The 16,645-nt window shown below is 46.4% G+C and overlaps 1 protein-coding gene across 1 annotated transcript in view; it reads right to left on the bottom strand.

Moving 5' to 3' along the window:
• The window catches only part of FHOD3 (formin homology 2 domain containing 3), a 517,118-nt gene that overhangs the window by 784 nt on the left and 499,689 nt on the right, over window positions 1–16,645 (bottom strand). Inside the window, 1 exon segment of the mRNA XM_007455216.1 lies at window positions 11,763–11,924. Coding sequence (XP_007455278.1) covers window positions 11,763–11,924 — 162 coding nt within the window.

The raw sequence follows: 16,645 nt of genomic DNA, 5'->3' as shown, positions 1-16,645 counted from the left end.
CCTGCTGAAGTGCCCTGGCTGGCTGGTCGCCAGGGCAGGGAAAATCTCAGGGCTGCCTGATGGTGACACAGGCACTGACCTGGAAAGTCAGGCAGATAGGGGACCTCGTAAGAGGAGAGTGGGGGAGGAGAGGCCGACCCTCATGAGGTCTGAGAAATGGTGCAAACTACAAAATGCAGGTGGCATGTTGAGAGCTCAGCCTTCCCCAGCATAAGGAGCGGATCAGAGCTGGAAAAGGAATTACTGAGCATAGGAAAATGCAAATTCCAGTGATGCAAATTAGGTAAAATAATCCCGCAAATCTGCAGGGACATACCTCTGTAGAGGCCCCACAGCAAGGCATTAACGGAACACGGCGCAAGGGGTAGCTGTCAGGATGAGCTCTCCACGAGCATCAGGGTCTTAGTCTCAACTCATCAAAGGGCCTCTACAGAGAATAACCAGTGACTCCTTGTAGACTGGATGCCAAGGAGCAAACTGCCAAACTTCTGAGTGGATTTGGTGGATGTTCTCTGTGAAACACACAAGGCTCAAGAAGGACCAGTGACCTCCCCGCCCTGAGGTTTACAACTGGCAGCTGGAGGCACACTCATATTTAACTGACTTAGAATTGGCTTATGTTTAGCCTGACATTATGGGTTTTCCATTGTTTAGTGTTGATCAGTTTCGATGTCAAAATAAAGGCTGAATAAGGCTGCATGATGAGGCAGCTGCCTCTTCCAAGACTGGTCCTTTCATTTGAAAGGTTCCTAATTACATTTTCCTTAGTTGATAAATTGTATTTGGCCTACTCTGTATGGAAGTCATACAGAGTTTTGGGTATTCTATTTTCAGAAGAGATGTGTTACAGATCTACCATCTACCATAAATCCTCAGTCAGCTGGAGTCCCTGAGATCCTCAGGGAAGGCCCTTGATCAGAATGTGGAGAAAGTAAAGCTCACCCTTAGTGTTTTCCCACCTTCCTTGCCAGACCTAATTCCCCATGCCCCCTCTATGACAAGGGGGCCTGTGTCCTCTGAGGCCTCCCCAGAGGTGAGGGTCCCACCTCGTGTGTCTGCAGCAACACCCAAATCGATGCCTCCCCTGGGCAAAAGCCCACTTAGCCCACGGACAAAGAATCTGAAAGAGCTAGGCCTCTGGTAGAACAAACAGCGGCTAATATCTACTAATAAATACTTTCTTCTCTCCCAGGAGTCAGCACTCTGATTGGGAGCCAACACCCAATCCATCAGTCTGTCAGTCAATAAATACTTCATGGAGAACCTATTGTGCGCTCAGCACTTTAACTCAAAGAATGGACACACTTAGGGAAGATTCACAGACACTAAGCATGGGTTTATAGACGCACAAAGCTCTGTGGTGAGGGGTACCCTCAGATCATGCCACCGCACGCTGCTGTATTTTCAAGCCCAGCTCAGGGCCCTAGAGCCACCCGTCCGCAGCTGCTCCTACACTGGCTAACCGTCCCGCAACCCCAGACCCCTTGGGCTCCAGACTGAGTATTTAACTCATCCAGACAAAATGTTTGGCTCCAGAGCCTTGGCTGGAGGCAGATTGCATTTAACTGAGTAATGGAATTCGTTCTATGGGGCGGCAATAAAAATACTAGTTTGTAATACCCTTTATGTTCTTTAAACACTCCTTCAAGTGTTTGTTAAAGAAAGATAATAATTTTAATGGCAGAAAACAAGATGATATATTTCTCATCCTAGACAAGGACTGCTGAGACCTCTTATCCAAGATACAAAATTCTGCCTGAATAAGTCCATGCTGCACTAGGAGGGCATCTTATGTTTCCTTAGCAGCAGGAGGTGGCATGGGTTAGGAACCACAGCTTTGTGCCTTGAGGTATACACACGTGGCCAAATGACCACAGAAGACTCCACGAACTGATGGCATTGAAAGATGCCTCTTACAGTTCTGTTCATATGTTTGCTTTAGCCCTAGAACTATAGGGTTCAGTTCATGTAAATACTTGAGTGAGGACCCTGGCACCTTACGGAACAGGCAATAATCTGCTAATAGATATGGGCACCGGGCCAGCCTATCTGGGACCAGCTCAGAGGACAGAACAAAGGTTAATGGTGCTGCACCAGCCTTGCTGCCCTCAGCCTCATGGTCTACTCGCAGCTTTGATGCACGAGACCCCTGAGGACCCTCCTGCCCCCTCCACCCTGGGCTTTTCTCTGCTGTGGGGAAAAGCCAGCATAAGCAAAGGTCCCTTTGCTTGCCAGATGTGTCCCTGAAAGGCAGGTATTCATAGAAAAATAGGCCCCATTTATGGAGTCCTACTTTCTGTGGGTCTTCATGATAATTCAGATAAATTATCCCAGAAATACATTAACCCTGAAAAGGACCTTAAGAATTTGAACGCTTCCTTTGTTAAAGACTCTTGAAAGAAGGTGTGAAATGAAGGTAATCAGTTGAAATCAGCTTTGTACCCTGATTCAAATCCTACATGCAAAGGGCCTGTTACGGTGTCTGTCCATCTACCTGCTCATCAGTTAACTCATTCATTCAACAGACGTTACGTGAGCCTCCACCTTGAGCCAAGTGTCCCACCAAGGAGGCCAGGAGCTGACAGGAACACGGAGTGAGGGGAAGGGCGCAAGGCAGCAGACCCTGTCCGCATAGGAGGTGGCTCTCACGAAGGAAGTTTCCAGAAAGCAAAAAAGGGCTGAGGACATATGAGAATGAGAGGACCAACACGCAGGAGCTGGCAGTATATGGAACTTGCACAACAGAAACAAGCCTTCCATCAAATAGGGAATTCTCAGCTAGCACTTCTCAAATGCTAGCAGGCGGTGGGGGTAGGGGTGCAGGGGGGAGGGCTGGCTGACATCTGATAAGATAAAGTCCGGGCCCCTCTCCACTGCTCCCCCTTCCTGCTTCCCAGTTGAATGCCCTGGCTACAGCAGAGCTGCTCGCCAGCCTGTCACATGTGACAGCCTCCCCTCCCCGCAGCTGCTTAACAGAGAACAGGCCCTGGAAATGTTTATCCCTGTCTGCCTCACACTCCTTCCATAGACGGCGTGGGTCACTTTGCTGGCACCGGCAGCCACTCGATGCCCCAGGCGCTTGGGACAGCTCACAATGTCAGCAGCGGGGTCTGACACAGAGGTGCCTCTGCTATCAACATGCAGCACAGGGGGGTCTGGGGCTCACGGAAAAATCATAAGGTCGTTTTCTTTTACTTTCCCCCCTCCCTTGAATTGAAAAAAAAGGTTTTGATCCTACAAAGTGCTCCCAGGCAGCTCTTTGCTGATGTGAATCTGAGAATAATGGCAGTGGTGGCTGCCATTTCCTGAGCACTACCATGGATTATTTCACCCCATATTTGTGGAAACCCTATGAGATGGGGACTGTGCTCATCTCCCCAGGGAACGAACAGCAGCGGCATAGAGAGATCGAGTCTCTGGCCCCTACGTATACAGTAAGGGGAAGAGAAGGATTTGGGCCAGGACGTTTGAATCAGAGCTCACCCTGGAAACAACTGTGCCCTGACGCGCCTGGCAGCACATGTTCTGACAGTCTTTCATGTTGATGGCAAATGGACCGAGTTTTACTTCCATGTGACGGAAACCCACACGTGTGCTCTTTCACCTTTGGATCACTGACAGGTTTTTTTTCTTTTCATTTTTTGCACATAATGTCAAGCAATTTGGAAATAAGTTGTGTGTGTGTGTTTTGTTTAGTTTTTTTTGTAATCCCGAAGATCCTAAAAATTATTCTATCGAGTATACTAAGAGTGCTGTGTCTAGGATGACAGGGGCTCATATCAGAACTTGAAGATACCTTACATGTTTGCTTCTTGGGATTGGGAGGTAACTGGCCCCGCTGGTATTCAAATGCTGCCTGTCGATTTGTGCAGCCCTTGTTCCTGGAGGGACCTGTTTGCGACTGGAGAAAAATGGCAGGCCCAGTCCTGCCTCTTTGGACTTAAATACTGGGAATCATTTTAAGGTGTATCATTCTTAGTGATTCGATGTTAGATATTCTGTGGGATTTTCATGGGTTTGGGTTTTTTTGCTTTTTTGGTCAATGTCAATTATTTAACCATTTGGGTTATTTTTCTTACTTCCACCCTCCGTCATAAAATCCCATCCATTAAAAGAAGAGGTTTCCCGGGCTTCCCTGGTGGCGCAGTGGTTGAAAGTCCGCCTGCCGATGCAGGGGACGCGGGTTCGTGCCCCGGTCTGGGAGGATCCCACATGCCGCGGAGCGGCTGGGCCCGTGAGCCATGGCCGCTGGGCCTGCGCATCCGGAGCCTGTGCTCCACAACGGGAGAGGCCACAACAGTGAGAGGCCCGCATACCGCAAAAAAAGAAAAAAAAAAAGAAGAGGTTTCCCAAATTGACAGCATTCTACAAAATAACTGACTGGTACTTTTCAAAAGTGTCAAGGTCATGAAATGTCCTCCACAGATCAGAGGAGACTAAGGAGACATGACGACAATGCAACGTGGGACCCTGGGTGGGATCATGGAACAGAAAGAGGGCATTGGGGGAAAATGCTGAAATCTGAGTCAAGCCTGCAGCTGAGTTAATTTTTTGATGCATTGTCCTACCGTGTGCAGGGTGTTAACATGGCGGGAAGCTGGGTGAAGGAGGTAAGGCAACGCTCTGTGCTATTTTTGTGACGTTTTGTTAAGTCTAAAATTCTTTCAAAATCAAAAGCTAAAAAAATAAAACGTGGAATAACAATGACAAGAAGCCAAGGTTCCCAGACCTGGTTGATTTAAACTCGACTTCTTAGACTCAGCCTGGGCACAAAGAACCAAGGTCTCTGGGAGAGGCCCCGACAGTGCATTCTAACCTCCCCAGGAGATTCAGATCCCTGACTTAGAACACTGCCATCTGAGTGAGATGCGGGGAAAGGGGGCCCCTCATGAAGGCAACGGCCTTTGTGGTGATAGGGCTGAAGCCTCCGAATTCTGCCTAACCCGGAACTAAGTTCACTCATGCTGAGATGGCTCTCAGCAATACTTATGGTATCAGGCGCTTTCTACAGCCACTGGTCTGGCCACGGTCTTGGCTGCGCAGTGCCCCTACCCCACTTCCCTCCTACATCTGTGGCTACGTTCACATCCAGTGCTCCTCAATAATCTCTTTGGTTCCTAGGTAAGCACTGAACAGAAAGCAATCAGTTGGAATGCAAAAGCAGACTGCTTCTTATGAGTCACGTTGTTGGGGAGGACAGGGAGAGGATGGAATCTGGTCTGGGTGGAAAGAAATGAAACAGTTCTCTCCACTGCTTTCTGAGCTCAGAGTTCTCAGCATTATTGCAAGTCCTGGGCAGGACAGAACTGCCTTCCCCCTTTCCAGATGAAGTCTAGCTCTTTAGTGCTTACTGGGATGTCACAACAATACTAGACACATACATTGCTAACAATCCAGGCTTCCGTGCACAGGGGCAAGCCATTGCACCAGTGTCCTGGGGGTAAAAAGAGAGGGGAAGATGGGTCTAGTCTACAAATTACAACAGGCCAAGTAAGGTAGACAATGGTGGACGAGGAGCCAGGTGGGTGATGGTAGCAAAGTGATAAGGGGCAGGTGTGGTTTCTGTGCACAGGCTCACGGGTGACTTGCCTGGCAGCTCCTAAACGCTTGCAGGCAGCTTCACATTCCTACCATGTTTGGGACCCTTGGACAGCAGTGTGAAGGGAAGGAGGGTGCTGAGAACCCGTCATAGGTGCCCCGCTTAACCCTCACAACCATCCCGGGAGGCTGGCACGACTGCCTTCATTGTATCGAAGAAGACTGAGGCTCAGTGAGGCCAAGCCATTTATACGGGAACAGTCTCCTCGGCTGTATGACTGTGCAAATTCCCAAGCATGGAACTGGATTCCATCTGAACTTGGCAGCAAAGGCGATGAACTACTGTAACCCCCTGCCAGTAAGGTGCTTGGCACTTTCCAAAGCACCCTTCCTAGAACCCTCTACTTTGCTCTTACGCGGGAAAGACAAATTCTCAGATTCCTCTTGTTTACTGATCCTCCCTCCTCTTGAACTTCCACTCTGGGGCAAAAGGGTGCCTGGCATACAGACAGACACAGTGGAGGACACACAGCCAGCCTCCTTTTTCAGAGTGCTAGTTCCCAATTTTGAAGGGAGATTTGTCCGAAAAGACAACAACCAGAGAGCCATTCAGGGCAGTGAGACCCTTCCAAGCTCTTCCGGCACCACCTGTCTAACCCCAAGGCTTCTACCTAAGCTTCTTTCCACATCAGAGTCCTGGCTACCAGCCTGACCCTGCTCTAGAGCAGGGGGCTGCTTCCACCCCCTTGGGCTTGGGTACAAGGCCCGTACACCCTTGTTTAGGACCTGTCTCCAGGTGACTTGGAGTCTGTTCCGATAGCACCTGCTCTGATTCGGGCCTCATTTCTCTCTCCCGTCCACAGACTCTAATTATGCCTCCCAGCCCACCGCCGTCAAACCCCTTCACAGTCCCTTTCCTGTGCCCATCCAGCCCTGCCTCCAAGACCTTCCCAGTGCAGAGCCAGGCTGCAAATGCCTTCCTTACTTCCCCATCTTCCTTTTCTAGTGACAAGGGCTTGACACCCACCATAGGTTTAAAGTCAGCCCCAGTGAATCTTAGAGCCGCTGTCAGCTCCATCCCCTCTGGTCACTGTACTCCCGAAGCCTGGAGTGGGCGCTGATGGGGGTGGCACTTCTCCCCAGAGGCACAAACCCTTACGCTGGCCCTCTAAAATGCAGTGACTCTCCACCTGGGTTTAGGGAAAAGATTTTGATTCTCTCTCGGTCTTATTCTATTTATCTTCCTGTCCTGTGTCCTGTACACATGGGTGGCTGGCCTTAGCTGTCTTTAGAGGAGGAATCAGTCCAGCTTTAATGAGCTCGAAGAATAATTAGGTGCTGAGTAAATAGTAATGATGTTGAGAAGACAAAACTTTGATTGAGAAACTTTGGTCCTTTCCACTAACATCTTATTTTACTGTATCCTAACAGCATCCGTTTTAAAGTCTCTGGCTCATTCCATTGTCCCTATAAAAGAATATAACATTTTTAAGTAGAGAAGAACTATGTAAATAACATGCAGGGAAATTTTTCTTAATGGGATTAGTGGGAAAATTCCTGAACATTTTCAAATACCACTTTGGAAAATTAGAGACAACTAAACTAAGCTGAGTGCTGATCAGTTCCAGGGCTCAATCTAATATTTTGTGAGGCATATCTCCCATTTTCCCTAAAACAGATTCAATATTTTTTTTTCAGATTCGTCCGTTCTCCTTCTCCACGGAATCCTACTTAACAGAGAGCATGGCAACACCCCTCAATATTCTGTAAAATAAGATTTTAGTTATATCGAATCAACGTGAATATGTCACACGCCCTTCAAGAGGAATGTTGAAGCCTCATAAGAGATGGGGTGAGATGAGAGCCTGAAGTCGAGTCAGAGTTCAGTGTTCCTTTCCTAGCAGCCCCTAAAATCAGGCTTCTGGCCCTTCCCATTGAGAAACTGTACTTGTAAGGGTGACCAACCTTATGTTCCTAAGACACTGTTAGATTATTTGTAGGTCACATCGAAGTGATTGCATTTTTAAAGAAACATAGCCCTGAGCCCAAAACTGCACAGGTGGGGCCCAGACAGCAGGAAAGAGGAAAAGGCCAACTATGAGTCCCTAATCCCTGCTCTGCTCTGTGACAGTCCAGGGTAATGGCTACATGCAGACAGCCAGCTGGGCAGAGACCCTCTTCCGAAGTTGGGTCCCACAGAAAAGAACACAAGGGGTCCTTTTCTTCCGCAGGCCCCAGACCCGTCCTGCAGAATCACAGTGGGAAGGAGATCTCAGATGCCCGTCAGCTTCAGGGTTTTCTAGGGAAGACCAACATCCGGGAGGCCTAAGAGAACAAGTAGCCCCGGGACAAAGGACTTGCCCCAGTATGATGAAAAGAGAAACCTTATTAAGAAGGAAACAAAGAGCTTGGAGAATGCTCTCCTTGGCCATCTCCACCAGCCAATTCGAGAGCCGTGGCTAGAATCTGGGGAAGCATATGAGGCGCATTGTGTTGACATTTCACCGGGTAGAAATCAACTGGACAATTCGAAACATTTTACTTAATGAGACCCCGATGGCACCAGTTGGGAAAACAACAGAAGGGGCAGAGCCTGGGAACCTGTGAATCCATTACAGTGCCCTAGGTGAGTCCCAACTGGCTGCATATTTCAGGCTTTAAGCAGGTGGATGTAGGCTTAGCCACCAGCATCAAACATGAAAGCAGATGTTTTAAGTATCTCAGAGGATTCTTGAGGGGCTTGCAGGTCATAAATTTCTAGGTTGTGAGCTGGATTCTGTTTGGTTTCCTACAATAGCTGGACTATTACTGTCTTTAGCCAAATGAGGTATAGCCCAAATATGCTGGTTATTCATTTATCCACTTGCCACATGGCCACCATTACACAATCAAATCAAACGCAGCATCGTTTCAGGGTGAGGCCCCAGCCCAACACTTCACATCGATTTTGCAAATTGTTTTTTTCTCATTCCTTTAACTTCTTATGAAAAGCTAGAGTTTACATCCCTTTATATTAGAAATCAAAGTAACTTCCCCCATCTTAAATTTCTGTGGATGGTGCCATTACTAATTAATTAAACCTGCTACAGATAAACATTTACATACATGCAGTGCTGTATTTGTTGTAGTAACTGCATCACGGACAAAATGTGTTGGGCTAAATAAAAAGAATATAGGGCTGTTTTGCATAAGATTGGAATGGAAACGATACCACAGGAAATTATTTTATGTCAACCACAAAAACAGGCAAAATATCTCTCTGGCCAGATTGAAGAGGAAAACTAATTATGACTGTGTTATTGTTCCCAGTGACATTATGTGTCTCTCTAAGAATCTGGTTCTCTCTAGACCAGAGGCCAGGGCCAACACTCTTTGCCGAAACAGACATGTAACCTATAGGAGGAGTACATACCCTGGGCCAGCCCCCTCTCAGGCAATCTCCTTTTCTGAGGTCCCTGACCCAACCCTGCCCACCTTCCGGAGGGCACTCCCTGACCTGGCATCCTTTCTCAACTCCTCTCTCGTGGTCTGATTCCCCACATGCTTTTCCCAGCTCCTCCCAGTGGAGACTCTTGCACTAAGGTTGCCCACTGCAGGAAGCCCAGGCGTTAACTGGTGCAAAATTTCTGCCATTTGGTTACTGGTTTATTGAAGTAAATAAGAGGAGGGCAATAAAGGGCAAATACTGAAGATAATCTACTTAAGACACCTGAAAAAGCCTCTCATAAGTTTCATTTAAAAAACTATTTAAGAAAGAGATTTCTGTTCATGAAAAAGAGCAAGAGAAAAACAGGCAAATGGTATGGACAAGCCATACACAAAAGAAGAGATGCAAATCACAAGAGGCTCGACCTTCCTAGCACACTAGCAGGGGAAAGTAAGTTAAAACCATAAGGAATACTATTTCACATGCTTCAGACAGGCAAAAAGGCAAGTGCTCTGCTGGCCTGGCCTGGAGCATGCAGTGTGGAGAGAGTGTGGGTCAGCCTCACCCCTTTGGAGATGAGTTTGCTCCCCAAGATGTGCACACCTGGGGACCCTGCAGTTCCAGTCCTGGCCTCATACCCCATTGACCCCCTCCACGTTATCGTGCATGGGGTCCCCCGGGGATCTTGTTAAATACAGATTCTGAATCAGTTGCCCTGGAGAGGTCCCCGTGGATATGCATTTCTAACCAGCCTCCAAGAGGTGCCCATACTGTCTGAGGAACAACTTTAAATAATAGCAAGTCCCTAGCCAAGTTCTTACATGGGAGCACCCAGAGAATGGCAAAGCATTCACAGCAGCACCAGGAAATAGTGAAATGTTGGAAAAAATAAACGTAAAGTTCTTAGATATTGATGTTGGAGCCCACAGACATATTCCTGAAGATGTAAAAAGCCAGTGCCCCTGAATGATAGTTTTCCATTTAAAAAACAGAGGGAATGTGGCAGGGGCCACACAGAGTGGAACAAGAGTCCTTCTCCTAAGGCCACTAATCACCCAAGGGGCCTGGGCAGGGCCCAACCGCAGAGGTTCTCAGGTGGTCAGCTTGGGTACAGCCCAGACACCTGGAATTTTTAAAGCTCTGTAGAAAGTTCTAACGTGCAGCCATGGTTGAGAGCCACAGTTCAAGAAGTTACTCAGGGGCTTCCCTGGTGGCACAGTGGTTGAGAATCTGCCTGCTAATGCAGGGGACACGGGTTCGAGCCCTGGTCTGGGAGGATCCCACATGCCGCGGAGCAACTATGCCCGTGAGCCACAACTACTGAGCCTGTGCGTCTGGAGCCTGTGCTCCGTAACAAGAGAGGCCGCGATAGTGAGAGGCCCGCACACCGCGATGAAGAGTGGCCCCCGCTTGCCACAACTAGAGAAAGCCCTCGCACAGAAACAAAGACGCAACACAGCAAAAATAAACAAATAAAATTAAAGTCTTTAAAAAAAAAAAAAAAAAGTTACTCAAAGTGTGTACCAGAAAGTGTGTACCAGCAGGATGGACCTCATCTAGGAGTGTGGTGAAAACAGACTCTCAGCCACCCATCTCACTGAATGAGAATCACATCCCCCAGCCCCCAAGTTCTGTGGTTTGAGAAACTTTGCTTCTCCCTGGTGGGGGTGTCAAGGATACTTTCTTTTCTGGGGAAAAATTCCTGTCAGAATCTAAAGCCAATGATATAAAAGGAGCAGGGTCCGAGAGTCTGCAGCAATTTGGTTTAGTGTTCTTTACCCTGGAAACAAGCATGTCAACGGGTCAAACAGAACCAAGGGGTCCAAAATATGCAGCCCAAAACTCAGTCACCTCTTGTACGAATCTCAAAGGTGGCAGTGCCTGGGGGGCTCTGAGTTTGAGTTCTTACTGAACTCCTGCCTCCTGACAGCCACTCTCCCTCCTTTCAATTTTGGGAGCCAGGAAATGAGGAGGCAGCCAGATTTCCTGTCCTAGGGATTGACCTTCAGTGACCAGCACCAGGCCAAAGCTTGGGGGCTGAGCTCTCTTCTGAAACACACTAGGGCCACGGCCATGAAGGCAGATGTCAAAGGTTCAGAGAACCCTGCTTCTTTACAGTGAGCCATCCCTGTGACAGTCAGCATGGTGCCCACAGAGGCAACTCCACACCCGTCATTCGGCCAATAGGGGCAGGTAACAGGCTGAGACTACACGGGCCAATAAGTCGCTTTGATTTAGTTGAATCCTCTGTTTGGTAGGGAAAAAAACAACAACTGGTGAACCTAGGCTAACATGAACTATTTTAAGCATCCTAAGGACCAAAAATCGCTTGCCACCCCTGGTTTCACCTTCAGCATGTTCATGAGCAGCAGTGAACCCCTGGGGGAATAGTCTCCAGCCCAGAAACTGGCCCCTGACGCTGGGTGAGGGGCAATAATATGGCCTCAGCAAAGCATCCAGGGCAGTACTTGGCAACAGGTCCCACTGTGCCCACCCCTGCACACCAGAGTCATCTAAGGGCCTTTCACACCTTCCTGGGGACAAAGTGTGAATTGGGGGAGGCCTGACCAGAAATAGCAAATACACTGGACAGGTGGCTGCAGCACCCCTCCTCCCTAGTGGCCAGTGCTGACTGTCCAGCACGAAACCTTTTGTCGATGGGCACGGGTGGGCCCTCCGGGCACCACTGACAATTCACCGGACCCCACCTCTGAATCCCTGCCCTTCCTGGGTCATACAGAACTGGAGGGCTGGTCCCTGCAGGCAGAGTCCCACATCCTAAATCCAAGGCACTTACGAGACTTCCGGTTGGCCCGGGAGCGCTTCCTCTCCCGCGGCACCACTCGCTGACTGGGCACTTGGGTGGCTGACTTGACGATGCGGTCCATGATCTCATCAGCTGCATCATCCGTGACATTAGGCGAGTCATCCATTCCCATAGTCCACGAACTAGTGGATCCTGAAGAATTAAACAACCAGAGAGCACGAGGTACTCAGAGAGAAGGAAAACACAGCACTGCTCCCGCAGCAGCAAAGCTCGTCAGCAACAGAGCACAGCAGAGGCTAGAGCCAGGGTTGAGCCTCCTGATGGATCTAAGGGTGTTCCCCCGTCCCCACTGCAGGGGCACCACAGTGACCTGTGACCATCACCCTCCAGATTCTGACCTCCCATGAATCCATACCCGGGGGCCTTATGTCATACTACCCTGTCACACAGCTGTGTTGTCATCTCTCACTGTCCTGGATGTACCTCCACCTGCCAGGTCCTGTGGTCGTGGAAGGGCAGACTTCCCACGCCGTGTGCCACTACGTACATCACAGATACCCAGTAGAGTGCTTCCAGAAATGTCCAGAGACATTTGTTAAGTCAGCTCCCCACCCGTGGTTGTATGTGCCTAGCGAATGTCAATTAGCCCTAACTTCTAATTCAGTTAAATAAAAATCAATGGATTTTGTAACATATAGCTTATCTTTGGATTAACTAGCCTTTAAAAATCATAACAGGATTGCCCTCTTCTACCAGGAAAAGGGAGTTAACACAACATTTTCTTTGGTACATTCATCTGCTCCCTGACCAGAAAAAAATATGTTTATAAATAGCTGTATGTTAAGACAGTCCAAGTCTGGTATAAAAGCATCTGCCCTTAGACCAGCAAGAAGAAAATACCACAAAAACATGGGTTCCCAAGTCATATTAAACACTCAGAAATGAATGCTATTTTAATTCAGCAAAAACTGTGCCTTTGTGACTGATCGACTTCCTTGTGAAATCTCTAAGATGGGAAATGTGCTCCTGTAAGAAAAAAGATGTACAGTGTGCTCAAAATTGTGAATTTCCTCTACCTATACTTATCTTTGTAATAGACATACAACTTTAAAATCCTGCAGGTGAGTGTTCTCAGACTTTTATGTTTATGGAACACAGGTACCCTGAACTTGTCCAAGGTCCAGCGACAGCTGAAGAACAGTCAGCTTTTCTCAAACCACAGGTGAAAAAGATGTTAGTAAATATATACCTTAAATTGTGAATTCTATATTTCTGTACTAATTTTTCAAAACTTTCGGTGTTTGGATATTGATAGAAATAGTTGGGAATAGTTGATTACGGTTCAGTAGACTGCACATTTTATAGACATGTGTTTGTGCTTGAAAGTTCACTGCAAATATGTAATATGTTATAATTTAGTCATAATTTCTGCTAGTAAAGTTCACATGACTGAATTAAATAAACACGTTGCAAAAGGAGTACCAGGATTCCAGTGTTGGACCAACTGCACTATTTGAGACCTGTGGCCATAGGACAACAATGTTTTCTGATGACAACGTTTTTGTTGTGGTCATTTATAAAAATCGTTTTGCGTTATGAGCGGGAGCATACCTACAACACTGGGATATACAAAGTCAGGACATTTTACTTTTTCTGCTTGTGCCCAAGGGAATTTGATCTACTTGCTTCCATCAGAAGACTAGCTTTTTCAGCATCATAAAACCCTTTAAAAATATGTTCTTCTCAGAAACGAATATTGGAAATTGCTGAATTTTTCTGTATTCTCCGGCTGGTCCAGGTGTTCAAGTTGGAGGCAAGAGGCCTCATAGTGGCACAGCTCTCAGACTGGGGCTCTGCAGAGCCTCTGAACCATGGCCCTCCTCATAGCAGAGCCATCAATACGGCAATTGCTTTTTGCCCAGCAATTTCCTGTTTTCCCTTTTACCTACTGATTTATAATTCTGTGCCTCATTTTGAAATGCCAAGCTACCCTTCCCAAAACACACAAAGCTCAATCAAGTGTCTTTGCTCATAATATAATATAATTTGCTCCTGATGAGCCAGAAATGAAGGCATCATCTGATCTTTCCATGAGAATTACCTATACTTTCATCTTATACATTCCTGGGAATCTGCTTTCACTGTGATGGGTCAGGAGATGCTTACAAGGAACATCTTGCCATGTGTCCAGGACTGTTAGACTCAGTTTTGTGATGCCATCATTTTCTCATGACCTCATTCTTGGTTCTGCTTTCTTATCCCCTCTCCCCTTGGTTACTGTTGTCACTACCTGATTACCATTTATGCCCATTCTTCTTGGTCGTGTATATGCTTCTCTTTCTGGAACCTCTGCACTCACATAGAGCCACAGGAGAACGCTGCCCATAACTTAGAGACTCCAAGGGGCCATTTGGCTCCCCATGGTCTCCCAAGTGTTAGCCAGGCATTTATATATACTGAGATGTCTATAAAATTATTATATATAATATATATGAATATATATTGATAGAGATATGGTGGAGGGGATAAAGCATTATAGACCATGATAGGACTATATCACTTCATTTGAACTTTACTTTTGAAAATATGTAAACTGTAGTTTGAAAGAAAACGCTGTAACTAATTTTTCCCTTAAAAATCTAACTTAAAGAAATAGTCTAAAAGGAAAATAATTATATCCAAATAGATATTATATTAATGTAATAAATGCTTACTTTTGTTTTTGAAAGAATTTCCCTGCGTATAGACTTCTAGGTTAGAAAGTTCTCTTTTTGGCAATTTAAAGATGCCATTCCACTTTCTTCTGACTTCCATAGCTTCTGTCAACAGTGAGTCATCATTCTTACTGTTGCTCCTTAGAAAGTACATTCTTTTCTCTCTGGCTGTTTTAAAGATTTTATTTATATCTTTGGTTTTTGGCAGTTTGCGCATGGTATGCCTAGATGTGGTTTTCTTTGCGTTTACTCTCCTTGGATTTGCTACGTGTTTTAAATATGTGGGCTGATATCTATCATGAGCCTTTGGGAAATTCTCAGCCATTGTTTCTTTAATTTTTCTTCTTACCCATCTTTTCTTTCTGGTACTCCAGTTACAGACACATTAGACCATCTGACTGTGTCCCACAGATCTCTTACATTTTGTTCCATTTTTTCTATTTTTTCTCACCATGCTTCAGTTTGTACATTTTCTATTAACCCGTGTTGTTTGAATTCACTAATCTCTTTTGCTGGGACCAGTCTGCTGTTAAACCCATGATATCAGTTAATCATTTCAAATCTTTCTTTTTTTCAGTTCTAGAATTTCCATTTGATTCTTTTTTATAAATTTCAACTTTTTTTTATCAATTTGTCTCTATTTTCCTTTATTTTCATTAACACTTATAAATGGTTAAATTTGACTACAAATTTCAACATCTGGATCACCTTTGGATCTGCTGCTCTACTTTTCTTGTCAGCCATGTTTTCATGTTCTCTTGGCTCATAATTTTGACTACGCACTGAACTTTGTGTAGAAAAGAATGCAGAGACTGAAGTCGGTGTCATTTTTCTCCAGTCTTTACCCTTTCCTGTTAAGCAGACACAGTGAAGGACTGAGCAGGGTTGGGGCCAGATAGCAGTTTTCATTGAGTATCAGTCCACCCCTCTCTTTAAATATTCTGTCTTTAACTATCTGTATGCATTTGTTGAAGGTGCTTACTCTAGCTTGTCTTTGTTTCCTCAGAACTTCAAGACTGTAGGAGATTTCCTGCAGCCTTTCTGGCCCAGCCTCCCCCTCCCCATGCTGGCCCAGCACTTAGCAAATGTCTCATGGAGAAAACTGTCTGCATTTGAAGCTCCTCTAGCTCCAACCTCTTATGCCAGCTCACGTGACCACTAGAAGTCCTGCTGGCTTCTCTTTACTATTAAAGTCACTCTGCGCATGGCAAGTCCAATTCTCAGCCTGTGCCCAGACTTGGCAAATGCTCTTAGAGAGGTGCTCTCAGCTCACCTAGAATTCTAGTTTGTCTAGTCCTCTTCCCTTTCACAGTTCCCTGATGGATTTTGAGAGAAAGCTTTTGTTATTTTATTAAAGTTTCTGGTTATGGCAGCAGGAGTGGTGGCTTGTTCCTCCCTATGACATGCCACATGGAAGCAGAAGTCTCTGCATGTGCAGAGAAACTGAACAGCTTTCCTTTCTAATCCCTTTCATCAATTAGTGAAAAGGAACCCATATTGTACAAACCCAGCAATACCTTTTTCTCTTTGTCCTTTCCAGTCAGGAAGGATTTTCTATTTTCTCTTTTAAAATTAGCACAGCATGTTATGTTCCATTAGAGATACTGGACTCCATCTCCCAAGGTGGCTTTCATTGCACTACCCTTGCATCCACCAGGGTACAGTGGCTCAAGACTCCTGATGGCTGGGGTCACTGTGGCGCAGGTACTAATGCTGCCCTTGATCTCCTGGTGTCCACGGTTAGCCTAGCAGACAAAGCCTGCAAGAGCGGCTGAGGCACAGACAGACTCATGCATGGGATGTCCTAGGCCTTTTCGGAGACCAGTGATTCCCATCCCCATACCCCCCAAGACTGCAAAGCTGCTTTATTTTATTTTTATCCTTGTTTTACACTTTGTCTAGACTGACAGTCACTACTGCTCACCATTTAATGCTATAATTTTCTTCAACTTCTGACCTTCCCCACTCTCTTCTCTCCTCTTACATGCTGTCTTATTTACACCCTCTTTCTCTCCTGTCACTTCTTGGTTTTTCTGAGAAATGGAGGCGTTTTATAGACAGCACTGGCCAAGAAGAGGGCACCTTTCTTTCCACACAGAAAACCAGACAATCAGAATGTCCCACACGAAGTGCTCAGGACTGTGGTTTGTCATAGCTGCGTCTGTCTGATGTTGGTCACCAAAAGGCTGCCTTTGCGTT

Source organism: Lipotes vexillifer, unplaced genomic scaffold, assembly GCF_000442215.2.
Source record: "Lipotes vexillifer unplaced genomic scaffold, Lipotes_vexillifer_v1.1 scaffold90, whole genome shotgun sequence".
Lineage (NCBI taxonomy): Eukaryota > Metazoa > Chordata > Mammalia > Artiodactyla > Lipotidae > Lipotes > Lipotes vexillifer.
This window is presented reverse-complemented; position numbering and strand designations above follow the sequence as displayed.